At 40.9% G+C, this 23,558-nt stretch overlaps 1 protein-coding gene across 2 annotated transcripts; it reads left to right on the top strand.

Annotated features, from left to right (window-relative positions):
* Positions 1-766: 766 nt before the first annotated feature.
* On the top strand, positions 767-22,562 carry LOC141739551 (DGAT1/2-independent enzyme synthesizing storage lipids-like). 2 transcript variants are annotated; one of them, XM_074577046.1, is made up of 7 exons: positions 767-1,038; positions 5,310-5,648; positions 8,042-8,206; positions 14,105-14,298; positions 16,462-16,522; positions 18,335-18,474; positions 20,289-22,562. In XM_074577046.1, the coding sequence occupies exons 2-7, from the start codon at positions 5,321-5,323 to the stop codon at positions 20,391-20,393; spliced, it is 993 nt and encodes a 330-aa protein (XP_074433147.1). In that variant the 5' UTR covers positions 767-1,038; positions 5,310-5,320; the 3' UTR covers positions 20,394-22,562. The 2 variants fall into 2 exon arrangements, with proteins under 2 accessions (XP_074433147.1, XP_074433148.1); XM_074577047.1 differs by lacking the exons at positions 767-1,038; positions 16,462-16,522; positions 18,335-18,474 and having other exon boundaries at positions 4,816-5,648.
* Positions 22,563-23,558: the final 996 nt, after the last annotated feature.

The following is a 23,558-nucleotide window of genomic DNA, read 5'->3' as shown; positions in this document are numbered from 1 at the left end:
GAAAAGGCTATCAAATATTAAAATGGACACAGATGAAAAAGCAAGAGGAACCGAGAGTAATCAGGGCCTGAAAGCATTCAGCATTCCTTGTATTGCAGAAACTGCAGGACTAGACAGCACCCATCTCTGACTATCCTATTTTTCAAGCACATTAGCATCATCAGTCTCTCCTGTAAGCTCCTTTAGGTACTGGAAGGATGCTGTAAGGTCTCCCTGGGGCCTTCTCTTCTCCAGGCTGAACAACCCCAGCTCTCTCAGCCTGTCCTCACAGCAGAGATGCTCCAGCCCTCTGATCATCTTCATGGCCCTCCTCTGAACCCGCTCCAACAGGTCCGTGTACTTCCTATGTTGGGGGTCCCAGAGCTGGACGCACTACTCCAGCTGGGGCCTCACCAGAGCAGAGTAGAGGGGCAGAATCCCCTCCCTCACCCTGCTGGCCATGCTGATGGGGATGTAGCCCAGGATGCCACTGGCCTTCTGGGCTTCGAGCGCACATTGGCGGCTCGTGTCCAGCTTCTCATCCACCACCAACACCCCCAAGTCGTTCCTGGGGTGAGTTACACCCAGGCGGGGAGTTAGATGAGAGAGGGACACCGAACACCGCCAGTCTTGACCGTCAGGGCCCGGTGGGTGCCCGGACCCGCCGAGAAACGCGCGACGCCTCCCGCCGGTCGGCGGATAAAGCGCGCCCCCTGGCGGCGCCCACTCCTCCCCCGCCGGAAGCGCCGGTCGGTGCGTGCCGGACGCGGTCCGGGCGGCTCCCGCGCCCCCGGCGGCGCGGAGTTCCCCTCTCTCCTCCTCTCACACCGCCGACCTCCTTACCTCCGCGCGCCCCCGCTCGCCGCTGCCGCCGCCTCCCCGGCTCCCGCCCGCCGCGGCGGTGCGGTGCCCTCCCGCCTCCGCCCCGCCCCGTAGAGCCGCCCTTAGCCTGGCCGCCCCGCGGGCACCCGGCCTCCGCGGGGGCGGCGGGCGGAGAAGTAAAACCAGGCCCCGGCAGGGACGCGGGGCTGGACCTGGAGCCGCCGCCGCCGGGGGAAGGTGAGCGGGAGCCGCCGGGCGGGCTGGGGGGTTGCCTGCCCCGTCCCGGGCTTGGCCCCGGCCCCGCAGGTCCCCGGACGGGAGGTGGCTCGCCTTGGCCACCACCGAGCTTGGGGCCTTGCTGTGACTGCCGTCGGGACGGGGACTGCGGCCGGAGCGCCGTAGCGGGGAGGCGGGAGGCCGGGGGTCGCTTCACGGGGCAGGCGGGCCGGATTGTCCCCTTCCAGCCGGGCAGTTAAACCTCGGCCCCCGCCAGCCCCCTGCGGGAGGAACCGCTGTCTCCTGTCACGGCAGCAAGAAGCCGGCCGGTTCTTGCGTGAAAACAAGGGCAAAAAGCACCTCCTTGACTGCCAGGACCTGTGCAGTGGCAGAAGCCGTTGGCAGGGTTAGCAAGGTCTTCTGGGTTCTTTTTGTGTTTGAGGTGGCACGGCTAGTTCTGGTGGAAATGCTCTCCGTACCCGAGTGATGCCGTGGGGCGCCGTGTGCTTCTGGTGGCAGGGGCACGTCCTAGCTGTTGCTTTTCAGTGCCTGCCTGAGTTTGGGGGTACTGGAATGTTTTCCAGAGGTTCCACTTACACATTTCATATACGTGCTGAAATCAGTCACGCTGCACATGGTTTACAGCAGAATATGGTGCTTTCCATAACTGCTCCTTCTGGCACGATCAGTAGGGGCTCGGTTAACCCCGTGTCTGCCAACTGCAGCTGAAGACCACTCTTGTAGTTGATCAAGGACTTTTCTGGGTCATATGCTAGAAATCAGTGAAAGAAACTGCATGTTAGCCTTGTTTCCACTTCACCGTCAGTGTAAAGCCTTAAGCATAAATATAAGTCAGTGTGCACTATCATTAGTCAAATGAGAAACTGCGTCTTTTTCATCTAGTGAAAATGTATGTAAGCTGCTCTATTAGAAAGTTAGAACTTAAATTAAAAATACTTAGTTTGAACTGCATAACAGGAAATGTGTTAACGATGTTGGTTAAAATAAAGTCCTTTATGGGACTCGTCCTTTGAAGGCACGCTCGTATTACTCTGCCTGTAAGTTGGCTAAGGATGGGACTCAGTAGTACTGCACCCCATTGTAGTTTTTAGATGAGGATGGTGACAGATGTCAGAAAACCTCTGACAAGGAGGGCAGGATAGTCCCTCTTTGCTTGGATGAGGCCCTAATCAGAGTGATGTTGCTGTTAGTAGCGTATATGAACTATGTTGGACCTGTATTCAATGTGGAGCATCCTGTGCTTTTTGTGATCATGGAGACGTGGTCTTCCCTTCTTCCCTGCCATTGCCTTTGGTAGGGTGTTCAGTGTGGCGGCAATGTAAATCACTCTTGGGCTTGGATACATAGTATTTTTGTGTCCATACCATTGGTTATCAGAAAAAAATGCTCAACTTGTTACGGGGGAAGCAAAATTACAGGACAGGTGTCCACCACAGGACTGGTAGACGGTAAGTCAAATATGAGTAAGGATGGCTTTTTGGGCTACGTTAGCAAGGCTATAGCCATTACATGAGGAAGTATTTATTACCCTCTTTTCAGCACTTTTGAGACCACAACTTGAGTTTAGAGCCCCACAAATAGAAGAAAGATGCTGACGAACTGGAAAGGGTGCAGAGAAGGGCCACCAACATTGTAAGGTGGCTGGAGCACATGGTGTCTGTGGAGAGGTGGAGGGAGCTGTGTGTGTTTAGCCTGAAGGAGAGAGGCCTTAAAGGGGATCTTACCACTGCTCTTAATGAGTGGTTTTAGAGAGGGGGGAGTTAGACTCTTCTCAGCAAAGGGACAGGAGGCAACAGATACAAATTGCAGTAAAGGGAATTCTAACTAGAATAAGAAAAAACATTTTCACCATGAAGGTGGTCAAGCACTGGATCAGGGGGAGTGGGATCTCCATCCATGGAGATATTACAAACCAGACTGGACATGGCCCCGAGCAACCTGATCTAACTCCTTAGTTAGCAAGAGGTCAGACAAGTGCTGTCCAATGAGGCTTTCCAGCATAAGTTATTCTATGATTCCCTTCAAGATGAGGAAACAACGTTGTTCAGAGTAGAGCTGACTGTCCCTAAGATTAGATGTTACCTCTGTGGTTGGCAGCAAAGATGATGTCGGATTTTAATTTCTATTACAGGTTAGTGCATAGATATGCAAGTAAACTTGTAAAACTGTGATGATTGCATTTGAGATATTGCATCTAACATTACAGGCAAGAGGACAAGCAATATTTTGCAAGGCTGACATGTGTGGACAGGACTTTAAATTTACTTGATGAGAATTTTGTGTTTGGAGAAAGCCATAAACAATTAAAAATGTAATAGGCGGGAGCGTATACCTTTTAAGTAAACTTCAAAGCTATATAATCACCTCTGAGTTTTGAAAAATGTTTCTGTGCCAATGCTCCATATGGTTCTGTAGCTAGTAGGTGGAACCACTGGAGAAGTCCAGGCATAACAATCTGATAAATACTGTAGTGTTGAATGCTACTCCTAAATCCTGCTTGGTCTCACAAGTTGTGTTTCTTGTACTTGCTGTGGGTGTTTGCTGCCTGACAGGTTCTGGAGTTCGGCTCTGGCAGCTGGAATGAGAAAGAGCTTTCTCTTGCTCTCCCACACGCTCGCTCTCTCCCTCCCTTCCTTTCCCCCTAATTCACACTCCCAAGCACATGTGCATGAAATCAGTGAAGTGCATGTCACTAATACTACGTGCTTATACATCGCTGAAGATAAATTAGCTGCTCCTCACATTGTCCTCAAGAACATCCGGAGGAGCAAAATGTTGTAAGCTGGAATTAGTGGAACAGGTATGGATCGTGGGAGCAAAGTCCTTGTCACGAGATCAGCTTTCTTCTCATTAATAGGAGTTATCTTGAGCTATGTGGGTAGAGGCCGATTTCAAAACAGAAGGAAAAGGAACATCCTTGCTCTATCAGAATGGGAGGAAAAATTGAGACTGAGTGAGATGAATTATGCTGTAGTACATGTTTCAACATCTCATAGCAAACGTGGAGTAAAATTGATTGCTTTGTAGTTTTTGTTGTCGTTGGGGATTAGCAAAATTATCTCCCTTATTTCAGTCACTTGTTGCTTGCAGAAACAGAGCAAGAGTAAAGGAGTGATAGACATATGTCTTTCTAGGCATAGGAACTGTGTGATCACATATGTTGTAATAAAAAACCAAAACACAGCAACTCCAAGCTTAGGTTCTTGCAGAAATTTTTGTTCTTAATCCGTTTGTCTCTACAAGTCTACGTTATAGTTGCAACATGTTTTTTGTCTTGGTCCTAACAGGTACTGTCTTGACCAAAACTTTATACTAGACTAGGACAATTTTTGTCCCCCAAGGTATTATTTCTGTTGTTCTAGAACTGTAGCTAAGATAGCCAAGCATACAGGTTGTCTCTTGTTTGTAAGATTAAGCGAATAGCAAGTTTTCCCCTAAATTGTACAAAGCTAAGAAAAAAGTATTGCCACAGAATTATAGAAAGCCTGAAATACCAGTCCAGAGAGGTCTAGCCCTGAAATTTCTTAGGAGCTGGCACTGGAGAAGAGAGATTCTTGCACATAGACACGGTAAAGCCAGAGCAGTTAAAACTTTGGGATGACTTCTTCTGATCTTGTTTCCTTGTCCTTTCTGCTGCCTCTCTGTGTTGTGCTCTGGGACTTGGTGTTTCACTATGTGTAAATTTCCAGGTACAGTTAAAGGTGTCTAAAGGAGTGAGACTTGCTTATTTAAGACCATCTGCTTCTGAGTCATTGTATGCTTGTGGTTAGTGGAAGTGTTTGGTAGGTTTTTTTATAGAGCTGGATTTGAGATTGTGCCGTGTCCTGTTGTAGTGCGTGCTTGGGAGAAGGTTTTGAGTGTACTGTGTAGAACAATAAATCAGACTACGTCTTTCTGAAAATCGATAATACAGTATAAACTGTTATTGGTAACAGTAGAAATGTTCTGGATCGGTGTAAACGGAACAGTTTTTAGTGAGATAAAATCTTAGCCTGAGATTACACAATTGCACTATCTTTCTCAATTAGAATGGTCAGTATTTCCACTACACAAAAGAAAAGGACTGAAAAAATCAAGTAAAAATTTTGCTGTATGAACCATTATGTTTCTCCTAGGTGCTGCTGTGATGTGGGGTAAACGGTATACGAATAAAATGCATCAGAAAGGTTCTTGTATGATTAAACAGTATAGGCAGGTCTGTCTTTTTTGAGGATTTATTCATCGTCCTTTTTTGTGGGTTTTTCTTTTTGTGTGTGTTTTTTTTTTTTTAGTGAAACAGGAGATGATAGGTGGAAATGAATCCTGTACTGCAGGACCGATACCTATGTCCTACCTAACCTGCCTGACTTACATTCTGGGAGAATGGACTGGTGTGGAGCATATTGAAGATTATCTGAGTTATGCAGTCTACCTTCTATGGGTGCTTTTTCCACTCGCAGTGGTTTTGCTACTTCCAGGAGTTCTCGTCATCCTCTTCTACACTTCCATTCTCCTTCTTCATATTTATAAAAGGAAGAATGAACTAAAGGAAGCTTATTCCCATGATGTTTGGGACGGTGCAAGACAAATGTTGGCTACCCTATGGGATGGACATGGAAGAATATGGCATGGTAAGCAAGATCTAACTTCTTATTAAAAACTGCTGAAGCTCTTATTCCTGGTTTACCTTTCAGGATTATCAGTATATATCTGATTGTTGCTGCCGTTGCATGAAATCTAAAATTCAGGCCAATTTTTTGTTTTGTTTTGTTAATGACTGCCAGAGGTGCTTGGGAGCAAAAAAAAAGCCATTGAGACTTTTTTGGATGTAATATTTTTTGTCTTATGCATTTGTTCCTTTGCTGCTACAAAATGAGATCTTTCATCCAATTGAATATATATATATGCAATTTTTTAAATTTTTAATTTTTTTTTTCTTTTTTACTCTTTATAACTACTACCAGATTTCCTCATTCCAGGAGGACCTGAAGTGATCGCTATGTTAAAAATTAGATCAATTATCTATATTATTTCAGAGTCAATGTATGAACACTGAATGTGAAATGCCAGATCCCTGATAGCCAGTATGTCAGCACATGTTAGGATAATTTAATTGCACTTAACCAGTCTTATAATGCCAAATGATGGCTGAAAAGAGCACTTAGTGTCAGTTCACTCACTAGTTGGTACTTCAAATTGACTTTAGAGCCCAAAACTGTTACAGAATCATACTTTTTTATTTTCTTTCTGTCTATGTATTTTTGACAACTACTTTCTCTACTAGAATGTCAAAACTAAGGGCTTGGTTCCTTGTCTTTCTACTATTATTTCTTTTATAAAGACAGACTTAATAAATCATTTGGCTTTTTTTCCCTAAGGAAACCATAAGCCTCTCTCGGAACCATTCAGTCTAGATGCAGCTAAAGGAGAAAGAGATGTTTAAGAGCAATTTACATAAAGAACAAATCCTTCTTGAAAATCATCTCTATTTGTTCTCTAGTCAAAGGGAAGCGGGTTTTTAAGGCATTGATAACCAGATGGTGCAGCGGCTGTATCAGATAGGCTTTGTAAGACTAAGATGTAACTTTCAAATCTAGCAAAGTACACTAGATCAAAATCAACAGCTACATCAAAAAGCTTAAAATGCTCACTTCACAATAAAAAGCTATTTACTTTTTTCATAAGAAAATGATTTTTAAGGCCTTGTCTCTTTTCATCTTTAGTCACTTTCTCTTTTTATGAGGTCTAACTTTTTATTTGCACAGAAAAGATTCTTACCCCGTCCCTCATCGACAGTTGTGACTTTTTTCTGCCCTGCCAGCTGCTTCCATGTTCTCTATACACTTCTCTTGCTAAAGAACAAAATATTTTGTGATTATTTTTCTCCCCACTTGATTAGTCAATATCTCATAGGAAGAACTTTTCATCCTGAAATCTCACATCATTGGACACCCCTCCTCCCTAAAAAAAACCAACCCCACAACCCAAAAGCCCAAAACCAAACTTCAAAACTGGTGTGTGATACTTGTAACTTTACATGTATTATGCAAATGCTAGATGTAGGTATCATTCTGGTTATGAATGGCTGGCATGGAGCACATTTAGTGGTCACTTGGGGTGGTAGAGATGATGTACTTGCAATATATTGTAGCTCCACAGGTATAGAAATTGAAATAGAGGGAGAAGAGCCAAGAGTACCTTACAATGGAATTGTAATTGTAGACCTGATTAACTTTGGAAGAAGAGACAGGGCTTGGGTTGGGTTTTTTTTGGTTGTGGGGTTTTTTTTGTTTATTTAAAAACACAGAAGATACTGTAACGCTATTGCTCGATATTAGCTGAATATGTTCTATTCTGATGTGTTTTGATAATTTGTGTTAACTGAATATATTCTGCACTGTTAACTTAATTAGAAAAGTAAGTTCAGTATGAAACTCGTGTGTATTTGGGTATGTTTCAATTAAGCATACAAGGCCCCAAATAGCTTTTAGTACTTGGTGATGGGAAAACGGAGAAAGTATAACTCTGAGGGAATTAAGAAAGATAAGCTTCATATCCTGGAGTAAAAGGAGACATGTAAATGGATTTTGTCATGTCATATCTTTTTAAACAATTACTGGTGGCAATGAACTTCGAAATACTTGTCTTTCACCACTCCTATCCATTCTTTATTCTGATTTCTCTTGAATGATTGATTCAGGGGGCCCTGCAGCCTCGAAGACAGTGAACTGAAAAAATAAGGAAAAATTATATAGTTCAAGACAGTGAGACTGGGTGTTTTCGTTTTCAGGTTTTTTTGTTGTTTTCCTTTCTTTGGATGCGGCTCTTCTGCTTGAAATGAAACTTGTATTTCCAGTGAAAGCAACTCAGTAAATGCTGCAAGTCACCTCTTGACTTTTTAGCAGTCACTTTGCTTTTACATCTTCTCAATGGCTATGGGTTTCACTTTGACGACGCAAGTTGGTTTCTTTGGGATAGAATTGTATCACACTTTGACATCTGTTATGCATTTAAATCCTGACAGGTTATGAGCTTCATGGTACCGAAAATATTCCTGAAGGACCAGGGCTTATTGTGTTTTATCATGGAGCTACTCCTGCTGACTATGTCTATTTCATGGCTAGACTTCTTATACAATGGAAGAGAACGTGCCACGTAGTAGCTGATCATTTTGTCTTTAGATTACCAGGTAACATACTTCATTATAAACAATCAGTTAATCAGTTTGAGAACTCTTTTCTTTTTTTTTTTTTTTTTTTACCATGTAATTAATAAAAATTGTGCTACAGGATCACAGCTCTCAGAACAGACATTCAGACAAATTTAGTGAAAGTGCTGAAGTACAGCTGTCTGTAACATGTTCTTTACAAACAAGAATGAGTTTATGAGACTGCCCCATGCAAGGATGGGTCATACTCCTGCCTGGGCAATACCTTCCAACAACTCTACGGTGTTTAGAAACAAAGAGGAGGAGATCATAGGAAAAACAGTTGTCTCTGTATAATCAATAGCAAAGATGATTAATAAGATGCTTCTTTTTTAATTAATATAGGCAGAATGAGTGGTATAACCTGATAAACTGTTAACTCTAATTAGAAAAGTAAGTTCAGTAGGAACTGTTTGGAAGCAATGCCCTTAAAGCTGACAGTATTACGCTGGGGAGACAATGTATTTTTGTATCCCACCCAGTTGAGTATGGTGGGTGGTGGAATGTGTCCTCAAGAAGAATCTTTTCAGAAATCTTTTTTGGAGGAAAGCTGTAGAAGTGTCCAACAAGTTTGTGTGAAACAAGAGGTGAAACATGAAGAAAATGAAAAATATGTTTAGGGTAAGATTTTGGCTGGACAACCTAGGGAAAACACTGCTGATTGGTGAAATTAATTATGTGAGGGGTTTGGGGTTTGTGTGTGTGAAATACAGTAGTACCCAGTTCTTTTCCCAAGTACCCGGTTCTTTCCCTTTTTAGTTTGTGATTAAAATCTTATAATTATTTTTGTGAATTTACAGGGGTGTGCTGTAGTGTACTGATGCTTTTAGTGGAAACCACTTATATCAGAAAACTGTCTTTTTGCCAGTATAGTTTTATTTCAGCCTTAATTCCTGAAAACTGAACTTTTTCATACTGGTAACAGTATGGCTTTGCCTCTACAACTGCTTTTGCCAACAGACTAGGATTTGTCAGTTGATTATCAAATCTTTTGCATACAGCTGACTAACGTAGCCTGTTTTGTAATTTAGATTTGGCTCCGTATTATATCTGTTAATACTTAGGCACAGTTGCATATCAAATGGGAGATTATTTTGGTTTTCTCCATTGCTGCTTTGAAATGAGGTTCTTAGTGTGAGTATACTTACGTGTCCCGCAAATACTATTTCATAGCATTGCAGAGAGATCTGGCTGAATGGTCTTGAAGAATTGGGTTCAGCGGTACAACATCTAGCTAACAGCTGGTTACTACAGGCATTCCTCAGGGACTGATACCGGGACCAGCGCTGCTTTATGTTTTTATTGCACACCTGAATGAGGAGTTGGAATGTGCTCACAGGAAGTTCACTGATGATACCAAACTGGGGAAGCAGTTGATACACTGGGGGTTAGAGCTGGTATTTGGAGTGCCTTCACTGAAACAACATGAAGTTCAGCAAAAGCAACTGTGAAGCTGTGCATCTGGGATGGAGCAATCCCATGCTACAGTACTCTGGGTGAAAGGTGGCTTTGCAAGAAAAGACTTTGGCATTCTAGTGGACAACAAGTTGAACGTGAGTCAGCAGCGTGCCCTTGCAGCAAAGAAGATGAACTGCATGTTGAGCTTTTTCTAGCATGAATGTAGCCAGCAGTTTGAGTGAAGAGGTTTTTTTTCCCTTGGCTTGGCACCTGTGCAAGCACATCTCGCAATATGGTGTCCAGTACAAGACAGATTTTGACCCACTGGAGTGTGTTCAGTGGATGATGGGGGTCTGGAGCACACAATGTATGAAGAGAGGCTGGGAGAACTTGATTTATTTGAACTGTACCAGATAAAGGTGACAGAAGATATTGCTGTCATCAGTGACCTAACGGAAGGGTGCAGAGAAGAGGGATTCAGACTCTTCTCAAAGGTGCACAGCGATAGGATGAGAAGCAACAGAGACAAGTTGCAACACAGGAAATTTTGATTAGACGTGTAGAAAGGTGTTTTACCATGAGGGTGATCAGATACATGAATAGATTGCCTGGACAAGTTGGGGAATCTCCATCCCTGGAGACTTTCAAAACTCCACTGGGTGAGGCCCTGAGCAGCCTGATCTAGTTGGACCCGCTTTGGGTGGGAGGCTGGACTAGATGACCTTCAGAGGTCCCTGCCAACCTACATAATTCTCTGGTTATGTGAAGACAAGCCCAAAGACCCCAAAAAACGTTCTGGATTGTGTTTCAAATTCTGCACAGTATTGTGTGACTGGCACTTCTGTTGTAAATCAAACCAGAAAGACTGCCATAATTTTATCCTAGTACCAAGACTGCCTGATCTTGATGAAGTCTTCATATTAAATTGGTTGCCTTTTCAGAAGATGTTTTAGTTAACCAAAAGTTATTATGCTCAATGCAGGAGAAGTGTGGGGCCCGTGGGGTAAGGGGTGGGTTTGGGGAGTCAGTAGGCTGTTAGACACACTTGGATTAGATTCTTTAACGGTCCTTCTGTTTTTATGATTATTAGATCTATGAATAGCTCTGAGGAATGGTTTGTCCCATGAATCTGAATCTCAGGTCCATGCCAGTATGCAATTGCCAGTGCGCAGTCTCTTTGCGTCCTCTGCATTGGGCACTGCTTCCTGAATTAACTGTGGTTAACTGGAGTGCGTTTGTAAAACGTTGCTGTGCCTCCTAAGGGATGCGTGAGCCTGCAAGGGGTCTGCAACATGCCTCTCCCTACTGCTTACTCTTGAAAGATACAGCTTGATAACTTAGGGGAGGGAATCTAACCTAATAGGAGACCTCCTATAGATAGCTGGAGATTCCTGCTGAACATTGCCTAACACATCTTTATTTCATGTTGACACAAAAGGAGATTACTTCATTGTCTCAATTTCTGCTGTATCAATACTGTGTATGGTTCTGTTGCTTGTGTTTTGCGGCAGGATGTGAAATATGGTGCTGCAGCTTCTTTTTTTCATTTTTCTTTTAAATACTGGAGGTTAGTCACAGAAAAAAAACATTCCAATTGTTTCTGGTTCTTTTAGATTCTTAGCTGTGTAAACCTCGGGAGTACATTGATTTCTCTGAGGTTTAGTTAAGAGAAATCTTTCCCAAAAAGTGCAGCGAGGACTGAGATTTCACTTGTTTTCTTCTCCATCACGCTTTCCTATAGTATGGGCCATGTCTGATTCCTAGAGTCATCTGGGAGCCCTCTTTAAAAGGTTGTCTGCTATTTTAGGGATCTAAGACAGTCTGTCTCCTGTAATGTCCCAGAGGAAAGGAGCTGTGGCTTCTTGTCTGTTCCATACACAAAGTGTTGCAAAGTGTCTTGTGGACTAGATGTGCTGCAGATAACCACGCATGGGTACCTACAGTTGTGAAAGGTTGGATTCAAACATCTAAATGATTCCTCTCTGTCTATGGTCCTAAAGGTTAACCATAGAAAAACGCTGACATCCTTGCCATCTTGTGTCCAGCTAGCTGATAGCTGTGATGTTACGGTCACTGGGACTAAGTTAGACAAATGTATATAGTGCACTTACTGAGATAAGTGTTAAATGCATTACCAGGTACTCTCCAAAGGGTTTTCAAACATTGGTGCAGACACAATATTGTGGAATACAGGAGAAGAGTGTGCTGGGGCAAAGGGCAGAGCCCTGGCTGAACTGTGGAATAAAATTAATTTTTGGACTTCTCGTTATTTGAAAAAAAATCAGCATCCCTTCATGCTGTGGAAGGGTGAAAGAGTGTCTAGATAATTTTGAGAGTTGTTTTGCTGTTTAAAGTGGAAAAACAGATTCTTGGTCACTTTCATGCAACAGCCAGGTCCTACCCAGTGTTTCTTCTGACTCCATGATAACTGTTATTTTGGGCACAGAGTACCCTGGCTGTCCTTTCAGGGCCACTGCACTAGTTCCTGTCTCTCTGCTGCTCTGATGGAGCCAGGTTCTTCCTCTTTGCTGCTGGAGCAGAGATATTGATAGTAATGTATGATGTGCTGGCGAGGCTAGGAGGTACAGCTCAGAATATAAGGTTTAACTAAAAGTCAAGGGGGAAATACAGCCGAGAAATTTTGTGAAGACTTGAAACCCCAACCCGTCACTATTCTGTATTACAAATTTTTGCCTGTATCCTGTTTATATTCTGTTCTTTTTTTCCTGACCTATGAACTAGACAGACTCATGGTGTTGCTGTATCACACACACACGCACCTGCCCCCCATCCCTTCCATAGCATGGCCAGTGCAGAAAGGAAAACTATCTTCACAGCTTCTGCTTCCTTGGAGTTCCCGTTCCAGCTTAGCTCAACACTTCTCATGACTGTTTTGTCTCTCTCCTGAACTCACTGAAAGAAAGGGCTTAGAGACAGGCAGCTTCCTACCGCCAGGTACATTCCAGAGAGCTTTAAATAGTTTGGGAATATAAAACATTGTAAAAACCAGCTAATTAATATTCCACAAACAAAGCACCTGAGCGAAATCAAATTACTTTAGGAAAACTCTACTTCAGCTGTCCTCTGCGCAAATGCTACGAGGTGAAGACTCGTAGTGTCACTTGCAGCGTTCGTGGCAGGCACAACAGAATGAGACACGTGTAACAGAGCTTGTGTTCTGTTGTTCTGTTTATGCACAGATCCCGATTGTGTATAGATAAAAATCAGAAGTAATTATACTCACGCCAACTACAAAGACTAGTTAGAGATCAGAATTTAGTTGAGAATAAAATAATGACATGCTGCCTCATGCTCTCCTTCCCAAACCCTTAGTTTATGTGAGCTGTAGAGAAGACGAACCTCTGTCTTCTTCACTATATTTGGACTCTTCTTCAGTATGTGTGTGTGTGTTCATAGTAACAACTATTAATTTGTTAACCTGACGTTAAAAAAATGAAGATCTGTTATTGAGGGCCAAACTCGACTAGATCAGTTCTGTGTCCTTATCTATGGCTGATAAGTTTGTTTGCCTCAATGGAAAACTTCAACAAAGAGAAGTAGTCTTTCCTATGATGCTCAGTCATCTAAAGTTCCCATTTTGGTATGGAGTATTCATAAATACTGTATAAATTTAAAATTTATTGAATCAAGTGAACATGATTAATTTGCTGCAAACAGGTTTTTGCTAGTTACGTTCTTTCATACTAGACTGGTTGTCTAAATTGATCAGGTATGCTCCCATTTGAAGCAAATTTTTGATGTTCTGCTATTTCTTGAAGAGTAGGGTCAGTATGACATTTTAAATTCAAGATGATAAGAGGAGTTCATGTAACTTTACAGTTAAAAACTTCAGTAAATGAAAAGGTTAACCTAAGATGATGATTCTATGAAGAGGAATGTACCCAATCCAGGCTTGTCAGATGCCTCTTTATGTGACAGACCATCCGAGTACTCACAGACCGAACCAGGGAGTCAATTCCTGCAGTGATCTGTAACTCAGAGAATGCTGCATTTTCTTCATCATTCTCCTTCTTGTGTGCAGACTGCTCCTGGTTTGCCAAGGTTAACAAAATGAAAAACCACAACAACTTGCTGGTATTTCCTCTTGTTGCATTTTGTTAGGACTGTGCTACATTTGAAAAGTAGAGCTCCGGCAAGGAGCCAGTGCCCTGGATCTGACTTAATAAGCCCTTTGGAGGGACACATGAAAGATAGCACAGAGTGCTTGCCATTTTTTTCCAGTTTAGTCCTGATTGTGAGATAGCACCTATGACAAAAAGCCACTGAAAACCCTAAATCTTCACTTTTTAGACCAAAATTCGTAAGCAGGACTTAATGCTTCAGTCCCTCTAGAAACATCTTTGATTTGGGTTACAGGTTATTAGACAAGTAAGTTTTAGCCATTGTGTTCTGTGTTGGGAATCTGTACTCGATGGTAGTATGAATTTACGCTTTCTGAATTAATATTATCTTACCCTACAGGTTTTAAAATATTACTTGATGTACATGGAGTTATGCATGGACCAAGAGAAGAATGTGTTAATGCTCTGAAGAAGGGCTGTCTGCTAGCCATTGCCCCAGGTGGAGTTCGGGAAGCACTCTTTAGTGATGAAATGTATACTATTATCTGGGGTGATCGGAAGGGCTTTGCTCAGGTGGCCATTGATGCAAAAGTGGTAAGTATGACAGATCACAGAAGAGAAGCAAAGATTTACTACTTATTAGTACTTTCTTGCTCGGAAAGCTGTTTCGATAATCATATATTTGGTGTTACATTGCTGAGTGTCATGAGTATCGTCTACTTGCTCTCGTAACTACATTTCAAGACATTTTGTTGCTTTTGATAAGGCTTTGGAGTCAGCTAAGAATAGTGTGGTCAGGAAATCCAGAGTTTAAAAGAATGAGAGATGAAATCCAGGATAGTTTCTATGTTACAGGCTCGTGCTGTTTTACACATACCTGGTCAGAATTGTGGTGGCTCAGCCCCTGACCAGAACGGTTGGAAGCCACCATACATCAACATTTCTGTTTCCCCTGTTGCTGAAGTATACTGTGACCCCACACAGCACAGACTCACTGGCACGATGTACTGTACTGGCATTTTATGGTAGTAAGTGATATCTAGGGCACACAGCACCAGTAGGAGATGCTGTTCGCTAGTGTGAACTGTCTCTTTAATTCTAATATATAGCATTGTGCTTGGTCAGCAGGCAGATAATTATTCATATGGGACCAACTGTGAAAGGTACATAAGTGTGTGATATATTTGAATTGTAACTATTTTAATAATCACTTCAGAGTCCCTCTCATTCTATATTTGTATTTGAAAGATGTGTGCATATGTCTGTAGGTCTGCGTATACCTAATTTGAAAGTAAGTCTCACACCAAGAGTTTTATATTTAGGTACTGTCAAAGAGAGACTAGTTAAATCTCTGGATTTTATACAGAAATTGAATACTTTTAAGACCCAATTTTAAGTGTGTGTCACTTTTCTCAGGAGGAAAATAAGACTGTTTAGACAGGATACTTTCAACAGATTTAGATTTTACTAATGTATTATAATGGCACATGAAAGGCCATACTTGGGATTCAACTATGGTTGTACTAGTTATATTTATTTTTCTGAATATGCGTTCAGTTCCTTTTATGCACTCATAAAGGTCTTGCAGTTTCATTCCTTCCCTAAAAAAATCCTGAGAGATGTAGTAGAATAGGAATGGTGTCAGAGGCAGGCTGAAAGTGGGGTAAATATCTTTATTTAGATTAAAGATTGAGTTACCTTTAATCATAAGCATAACCCCTCATGGAAAGAAAAATGTGTCTAAAACATCGGAAAAATGTGTCTAAAACTGGGACCTTCAACTTGTTGAAGTTGTCTCATTTCAACAGTTTGTTTGCCAGAATTTTTGTCATATAAACCAACTTGGTACATACAAAAATCTCTACCTCTGTGTCAGAAGTAAGATGTTCCAGATAAGATGGTTCTAGAATAAAGAAGTTTGTTACCATTCAGTTTAGGCAACTGCACTTCCTTTTTATTCTCTATAATTGCATTGGATTATTTACAGACTTCCCCGCCCTCCCCTCCCCTCAAAAAAACCCCAAAACGCCAACTTGATACCTGTTTCATTTACTAGCTCATCTCCATGCTTGTCTAAAAGAGTTTGAAAGAATCTGAATGTTTGAAAATCCCATAGAGTTGTGCATTTCTGATGATGCTATGTATAGTGAGTACACACTATAAAATGATATTTAAAAACTTCGTGTAGTAGTCGACCCCCTCCCAGTTCTTGTAAACCTTGACAGCTTTTTGCAAGTTCAAAAACAGCAATAAAACCTTGAAATATTCAACACCATTCCAAATATTCATCAGCAGAAATAAATCATGGACATGTATTGAATATGGCACATCATTCATGAAGCAATTCAGTCAGCATAGCAGAGGTGAATCAGACAAGTTTAGGGTCCCAATCCTGTGAATTCTTCCCTTTGAGCATAACTACGAATTAGGTTAAGAGGTTTAACCACTTAAATCACAACTGTGCAAACACTGCTAGACGACGGAGGCCTAAATGCTCCATAGGTTCTGAAATCATGGACTGCTTTGAAAAATGGACTTGCTGAAACAGTGACTCGCTGAAATCTCATGGTATTCTCTAACTTTAGACCTCATGGCAGAAGGTCTCGGAAGAATGTGAGAATACTTGTTTTGCTTTCTGTATGTCCTTGTCTGAGAAACACTTCTGAAATTAATTTGCTTGTTGGGTTTAAGTGAGGTAGAAGTATTTTAGATAGTGCTATCTTCATTAAATTCTTAATTATTTTTTTTCCCTCCTAGCCCATCATTCCTATGTTTACACAAAATGTTCGAGAAGGCGTTAGGACATTAGGAGGAATAAGTAAGATATTTTCTATTTTTTCGTAGTTTATTTTCCCATATGTGTTTAGCCTGTCTCTCTAGAAATAACCCTCCTATAAATTTCAGACTTGTCACAGCCTTGTTTCTGTAGGTTTTCTCTCTGGTAGAGTTCAGAGATGTTATTAAGATTTAATATCAGAATTAGATGTGGTGTTGGCTCATCTAAGTTACTCTCCACATAACAGTGTGCCTTCACAGAAGCAGTAGAAGAAAGGAAAAAGGAGCCAGAAAAAGGCAGATGGATTTAGAGCACTCTTTTTCTCGCTTATATCTGCTAGGCCAACTCTAGGTTTTCCGCCGTCTGTTAAGAAGCAAAGCAAACAGGGGTTTGCAGGGGATGTGTAATTTCTTTAAATTTCCTCCTAAAGCTCTGTGCTTACACCTCTACCTGTACTTAAACTTTGAATGGTTTGAGATATATTTAGTCTGCGGTTGGTCTGCTGTTCAGCACTAGACCTGCGGTTCCTCACAAAACTCTGCATTTGCCTGTTCTCTTTCCTCATCTCTATGGGACTTCCAGCCAGCACACGAGTAGATGGGTATGTGTCTGAAGGGTTCACCTCTGGGATGATTAGATGCCCGCATTTCTGCTGATCTGCTAGTGTTAAACCCCCTTTTTTTGTTTTCTCCAACTTACTATCTAGCAGAAAGGGCCTGAACAGTCTCCTCCATGCCACGTGTTCTGCCGCAAGTATGGCATCATCATCTTCATCAGAGGACTGCAAGGCAAAACAATTCTGTTTCCCCCTCTAATTAAAAGCTATATATTGCATGGAGAAAGCCAAGGCATCAGATGTAGATGTGCAGAATAATTCACACGTTTGTCAGATTCTACAACAATTATTGCTGTGTTCAGGAGACTCTTCCCAAACAAGCAGAAATTGAAGCCAAAATCATTCGTGCTACTTGTATTCTACAGCAGAGGTGCTAGAGAAATTGAATTTTGATCATTGAAAGCATTACTCCGGTTTCATAGTTTTGGAATATTCTTTGTCCTTGTAAGTTGTGTACAGAAATTTTCACATCTTGCGCAGTAAAGATTTTCTTATGCCAATGCCTCAGTTAAAGGAATTTTTTGTCTAAAGTTAAAGAGAGAATATTAGCACCCATTCTGCAAGGAATCTGGTCTGAGTGCATTTGGGCCAGATGCTTAGAACGTGGCATGTGGGGAAGAAGATGTGTCCTCTTAGCACTGATTGAAATACCTGCATTTTCTCTCTTTTTATATTGTTTCACTGCAACCGGTGTGTCATCTGAAAGAGCAATTCAGTGTTTTAGCATGACTTTTTTTGGCAGATAAGACTCTTTCTGATCTTCTAGACCTCGGCAGGACTGAACAGAACAGTCTTCCAATACTAGTTTCTTACGATAACCTGTAAAATTAGCTGAACTGTAGCCTGTATTGTGTAGCGTTCCCTTCCTCTCCAGAGCGGCAGCTACTGGATTTTTCTCCTCGTCTTCCTTCTCTTTGCAGCTATTCTTTGGAGGAGAGATTTCATGCCAAGTTAGGGTGGAAACAAGTCTGATGTTAGCATTAACGCAGCAAATGAAAGTCAAGGGTAGAATAGAACTTGAGATGACACGTTGTTTGAGAATCTGGGTCAGGGGCTGGATTACTTGACAAGCCAGTTTCAGTTTTAAAGAAATACTGGGGAAAAAACCCTACATAATAATCTCAGTCTCTCTCTCTCTCTCTCTCTCTCTCTCTTTCTTTCTCTCTTTCTCTGTCCTTTCCACCCTCCCTTTTCCTTCTCCTACTTTCCCTCTTCCCCCCTAAATTTTTTCACATTAGAAATACTTAGGTCACTATATGAACGTATTAGATTGCCAATAGTTCCTGTGTACGGTGGGTTTCCAGTCAAGCTTCGTACTTTTATTGGAGAACCCATTCCATATGATCCAAATATAACCGCTGAGGAATTAACTGCAAAGGTAAGATAGATATGCATATATATATTTAAAATATTGACTGTTCTGATAGAAAACACTGGAATATTCTTGTCAAGTGATTTCTACCTTGAATCTGGTTATAGAAGTTGGTGGAATCATGGTAAACTTTGGACTTGCTTAACACTGATTGCCCTTCCTTAATGCTATCTGTTTATTACTACACCTTGCACATGTTCTAGGCCTTTTAAAGTCAATACTGCACTATATATTTGCTTCGAGAAACAACTTGCTTTAGGGACCGAAGAAGTTCAGTCGCATAAGACTTCTCTGGGTTGATAAAGACGTAAGCACCTCACCCAGAGAAAGTGTTCTGGTTCTTGGTCTTTTCAGAAAGATACTAATGAAGCCTTTCAAATATAGCAAATCTGTGTTCGCAAACTGTTGAAATTCCATACAATAAAAAATTAAAGGTAAATCATTTCATTGCTTTGTCCAGTGTGTTTCCATTTCTATTTCCTCCAATTTCTCAGCCAACAAATTAACTTTTGAATGATCCCCTAGTTCAGGTTTATAGAAAGGATTGTCAGGTCCTCATGTTCATTCAGTTTATTAATAGATTTCACAATGCAGAGATGTAAAACAGTTAAGTGATGGAGCAGTCAGATGGAGGGGGCTGAAATAGCTGTTTTTGAAAGCTCCACAGATGGTCACTTTTAGCATTCTGAAAACTTCACTTGAGAGAAAGAGATTTTTCTTTTTGACCATGCAGGTGCCAGTTCAGTTGTCTCTCCTCATCTGTTTACCCCCTGATTAGATCTCTGCAAAGTGACATCTTAAAATGTTTATCTGCATTATCTTATGCCCTGGTTGTGGAAAACTGATTGTTTCTTTTGGGGGTTCAGTCTGACAGGACTTTAGAATTGTTTGCTCTCAGGACAGAACGTGAGTTTAAATGACTTTCAGACATGCTTTGGCATCTTGCATTTGTGCCAACCCTCACTTGCTTCTGACTTAAGTGCGAATTCTGCTAGATAAGGCCCCTGGAGTGTGAATCCCCTAGAATCCTAGTTAGAGTGATTTTAAAGTTGTATTTCATGTTTCAGGGTATGGCACAGTATGTGTTTTCCAATTATATATAGAAAAATTAAGCTCAAATTTTTTACCTAATAGAAATTTTAGATCTGTAGAGACACTTAGGACCAGATCTATAAAGAGATGTGGGCTGGAACCTTCTCCCAGGACTTAACAGTTGATCACATACTTCACGTAAACAGCGGGAGCTTGTACCAAGTATCAGTTCTCCCCTTGCTGACCACTGGTTTATAAAGGCAAATAGTTCTCTGTTCTGTCTCTGGCCTTAAGAATTCGGTAGTCTGGGCTTCTCGAGGCGGAATAGGAAGGTTGCACAAGCCAAATGTGCGGAGACACAATTGTGTTTCCAGTGCTGCTTTTGAGCACGTGTCGAAGCAAAGTTCTTGCACAGTGCAAAGTGTTACTGATGCAAACCTGGGCATAGGCAGAAGCTTCTGAGTTGCGGTACAGCACACAGGCACTGACATGCTTTATAGATCTAGGTCTCTTCATTAATTTACTTCATCGTCATTTTGCTATTGCGTATCACTAATAGAGCTTGTGAACACAACTACCAGAGATAAACGATACTAGTTCGTTTGGCTGTTTCTTGGCAGTGATTCCACAAATGCATCCTGTGGGTTTAAATATGGAAAAATAGTATTTTGAACTTGCAGTGATTCTGCGACATTTGCAAGGATGAAAAAGAGCCTAGAAATTGTGTTAATGTAGGAACAATATAAAGATGACTTAATCTGACCAAAAACTTTTCTCTTCCCTTACAGACGAAAGCCGCAGTCCAAGCTCTAATAGAAAAACATCAGAAAATACCAGGAAATATATTTAGGGCTTTAATGGAACGATTTCAAACACAAAAGAAAGAAGATTAAGGTCTTCTCAGCAAACTACTATTTAGTTATAATATTCTTAAAGTCGTATTTGTAACTTATTCATTCTTCTAATAATAGGTTTTAATACTGTCCTAATGATACTGCTGTATAATTTAAGATATAAGACAATTTCCCTTGCCCTTCCCCCTGTCCAGTATCAAGCTCAGGAACCCAAACTTCAAATCATTCATAATGTGGCAAAGTTTAGTTTTTGATAAATGCATTCCTAACTTGAAAGTGGTTTTGGTTTTGTTTTGGTTTCGTTTTTTTTTGGGGGGGGTTCCCCACTTCCCCCCCACCCCCGGCTTCTTTTTAACCTGAATGTTAGACCTGTTGTAGAGCTACAAGTCTTACTGTCTTGATCGTCATCGCTGTAACTAGGTTTTGCAGGCCAGGTTAATGCCGTAGAGCATTTATGAAAACTTTCTTTAGGTTGTTACTCTTGTGCTGCTGGAAAACAGTCAACCTTCTGTGGCCTGCAGAACCTCGAGCTATGTCTGCGAAACCTACGGTGGAAAGTGTCTGGTTTTACTGCCGTAAGCTCAGAAAGAGTTTGCGGGAGTGAAAATTGATTAGAGAACTGAAGTGAACCAAGGAAGCTGGTTACAGAAACCGCTCCAGTGCGGTGAATGGGAACCCTACGGCACAGCTGCTATGCCAAGCAGAGCCATATTGGCTGCCTGCCCGTGAGCAGAGAGTTGTCCCGTACACTTCTCGGTGAATCTGCAAATTCTGCTTTGAAAGAATGAGCCAAGCATTTAAACTTTAAGAAGCGGAAATGAGAGTACTGTTTAGTAACATGAGCTCATAAAGCTTTATTTTGCAGGAAAGAAAAAAATTAGTGTGACATTCCTTTTAGAAGACAAAGTTCTTTTGAAAAACGGGATAGACATTCCTAAATACCCTTTGAATCTAGTATGTGTGTAAACTGTTAAACCTCCATATTCTTCAAACACACTTACTTACGTAAGTTACTAAATCAGGGTTGAGAGGGAAATCCTATATACTTTCCTTAAGTGAAAACAATTGAATGAACAGGAAAGAGTTGCAGGATTGGGCTTTTGTGCACTTACAGTAAATTATATTATTCTATTTTTTCTGAACTAAAGCCTACACTTTTATTGTCCAAATAGGAAATATCTGAAATATTTCTTCTGTTTGCCAGCAAGTTTAATCTGCGGTTCTTAAATTAACATCTGGGAACTCTTTAGTTTTGGGATGAGGACAAGATCCTTAAGGAAAGACAAAAGAGGTTTTTGCTGTATTACGTGGTCTTCTTTCAATATTGATGGAGTTTGACCCTTTCTTAAAAAAAAAAAACACACACCAAAAACCAACAACAAAAAACCCCCCGACTTTTGAAAAAGTAGTCGTATTCAATTTAGTATCCATTCCTCCCACCATTTAAGCACATACTTTGCGTTATACTCTTTAAAATGTATAAATTAGTGAGATAACATAAGTGCATGTGGATGATGCCCTATGTTAGAAAAATATCACGTTATGGGAAAGAGTCTATAAATTATGGTTTACGAAAAGCAAAAAGCTTACATATTTTATGATGTTATTTTATATCAAAAGCATTTTATGTGGTGCTGAATTAAATTTTTTAAAGCTTGGGGAAGAATCATGTTATATAAAAGCAAATGCCCATTCGGAAGTTTTATAAATGACTTGGGTTTTATTTGAAGGCAAGATTGCGTTCTTTTTGATTTATCAGAATGCTTTAAAAAATATTATGTTAACACAGTATGTCATTAAAAGTGAGAATGCCAAATTCCTATGTTGGAGTATATTTTAAGTATGACTTCGTTTTTACTGTCCATCTTGAGGAAAATGCACATCAGTCTATATTGGGGAATTCTCAAAGGCAGCTGAACGTATTTCGTGTTGAGGTTGCGTATATGTAAAAGAAAACTCAGTCTAAAAGGTTCTGTTAGCCATGAACAGACATTTGCAATCTGAGATTTTGTAAAACTTATTTTACTAAATATGTGGGCTGTTTGATGCAATTTTGTCCCTTTAAGTATTGAAAGATGAGTATAAAAAATGAAGGGCAGTATTGGTACTCTTTAAGTGTTCATATTTGTATAGGCCTTTCATATTTATTTCTCTGTATAAAAAAATGTATAGAAGACACCTTTCAAATAAAATTGACAACTGGAACAGGCTTCTGAAGTTTTGTGTTGTGTTTGAACTAAATGAAATTATACGCGCTAAACCTTCAGTGGTTTTGAGCAGCACGTGATACCCTTCAGAATCTCCTCTTTCCTACTGTCTGAATAGGAGTGGGAGCATCAAAGCCCCAGAAGGAGTGAATTAAAGGAAAAATAATTCAGACAACAGTGGAATAAAGGACAAAAGTCACATAAACAATAAGGTCTGAGTTTTAATAGTTGTTATCAGCGCTGCGGGAGGCTTTACGAGGCATTGCAATACCACTTTAGTTACATTTAAGATTCCACAATGGAAAATACGTCATAAACACTGACTAGCAAGGTTTATTTAGACATACTTGATGTGTGAATGACTATCTACTTTATTTCATTGAAAAATGAAATAAAGTTTCATTTTTCCTCCCTCCCTCCCTGGAGGGAGACTCTTGCAAGTAAAGTTATAGGCCAGGCTTCCATTCAGCTGATTTTGTTTACTGTGCATCAGGCAGAAGGAAAAATTTAAAGGAAATTTTAGCATTAGACTAGAACGCTGATCGCCTGGTTAGCCTTTGGATACGCTGGAGACATTCCAGGTTGCTCCATGCAACAACATAACTGGGATATGTGTTTTTAGGTTGTTTGGAAGTAGAAATAGCCTGACTGCTGTACTGGCAGGTATCTGTCATTATCTCTCAGCAAGACCCAAATCTCCTGTTGTGTAATAGCAGAGCATGGTCTGAACATCTATTAGGATGCTTTCGTATGAAATTAATCACTGCAAATGCAAGGTAGAGCAGTTAATCAGCCCTGTCAACACAATTGTGTGGTTCACCCGGTATTGGGTTTGCTGTACAAGTAATACCATCATGTTGCTTCATCCTATTAGTCTGTAGAGAAAGATACAGCTCTGGTGACACTTAAGGTGTCACCTCTACAGTGCAAAAATCCCTGTTAAGCCTGTCGTAGACGGTAGACTGCTTTTTTTTGGTGTTATTTTTGCACCAAAAAA

The sequence above is a fragment of the Larus michahellis genome, chromosome 2 (genome assembly GCF_964199755.1).
Source record: "Larus michahellis chromosome 2, bLarMic1.1, whole genome shotgun sequence".
Lineage (NCBI taxonomy): Eukaryota > Metazoa > Chordata > Aves > Charadriiformes > Laridae > Larus > Larus michahellis.
This window is presented reverse-complemented; position numbering and strand designations above follow the sequence as displayed.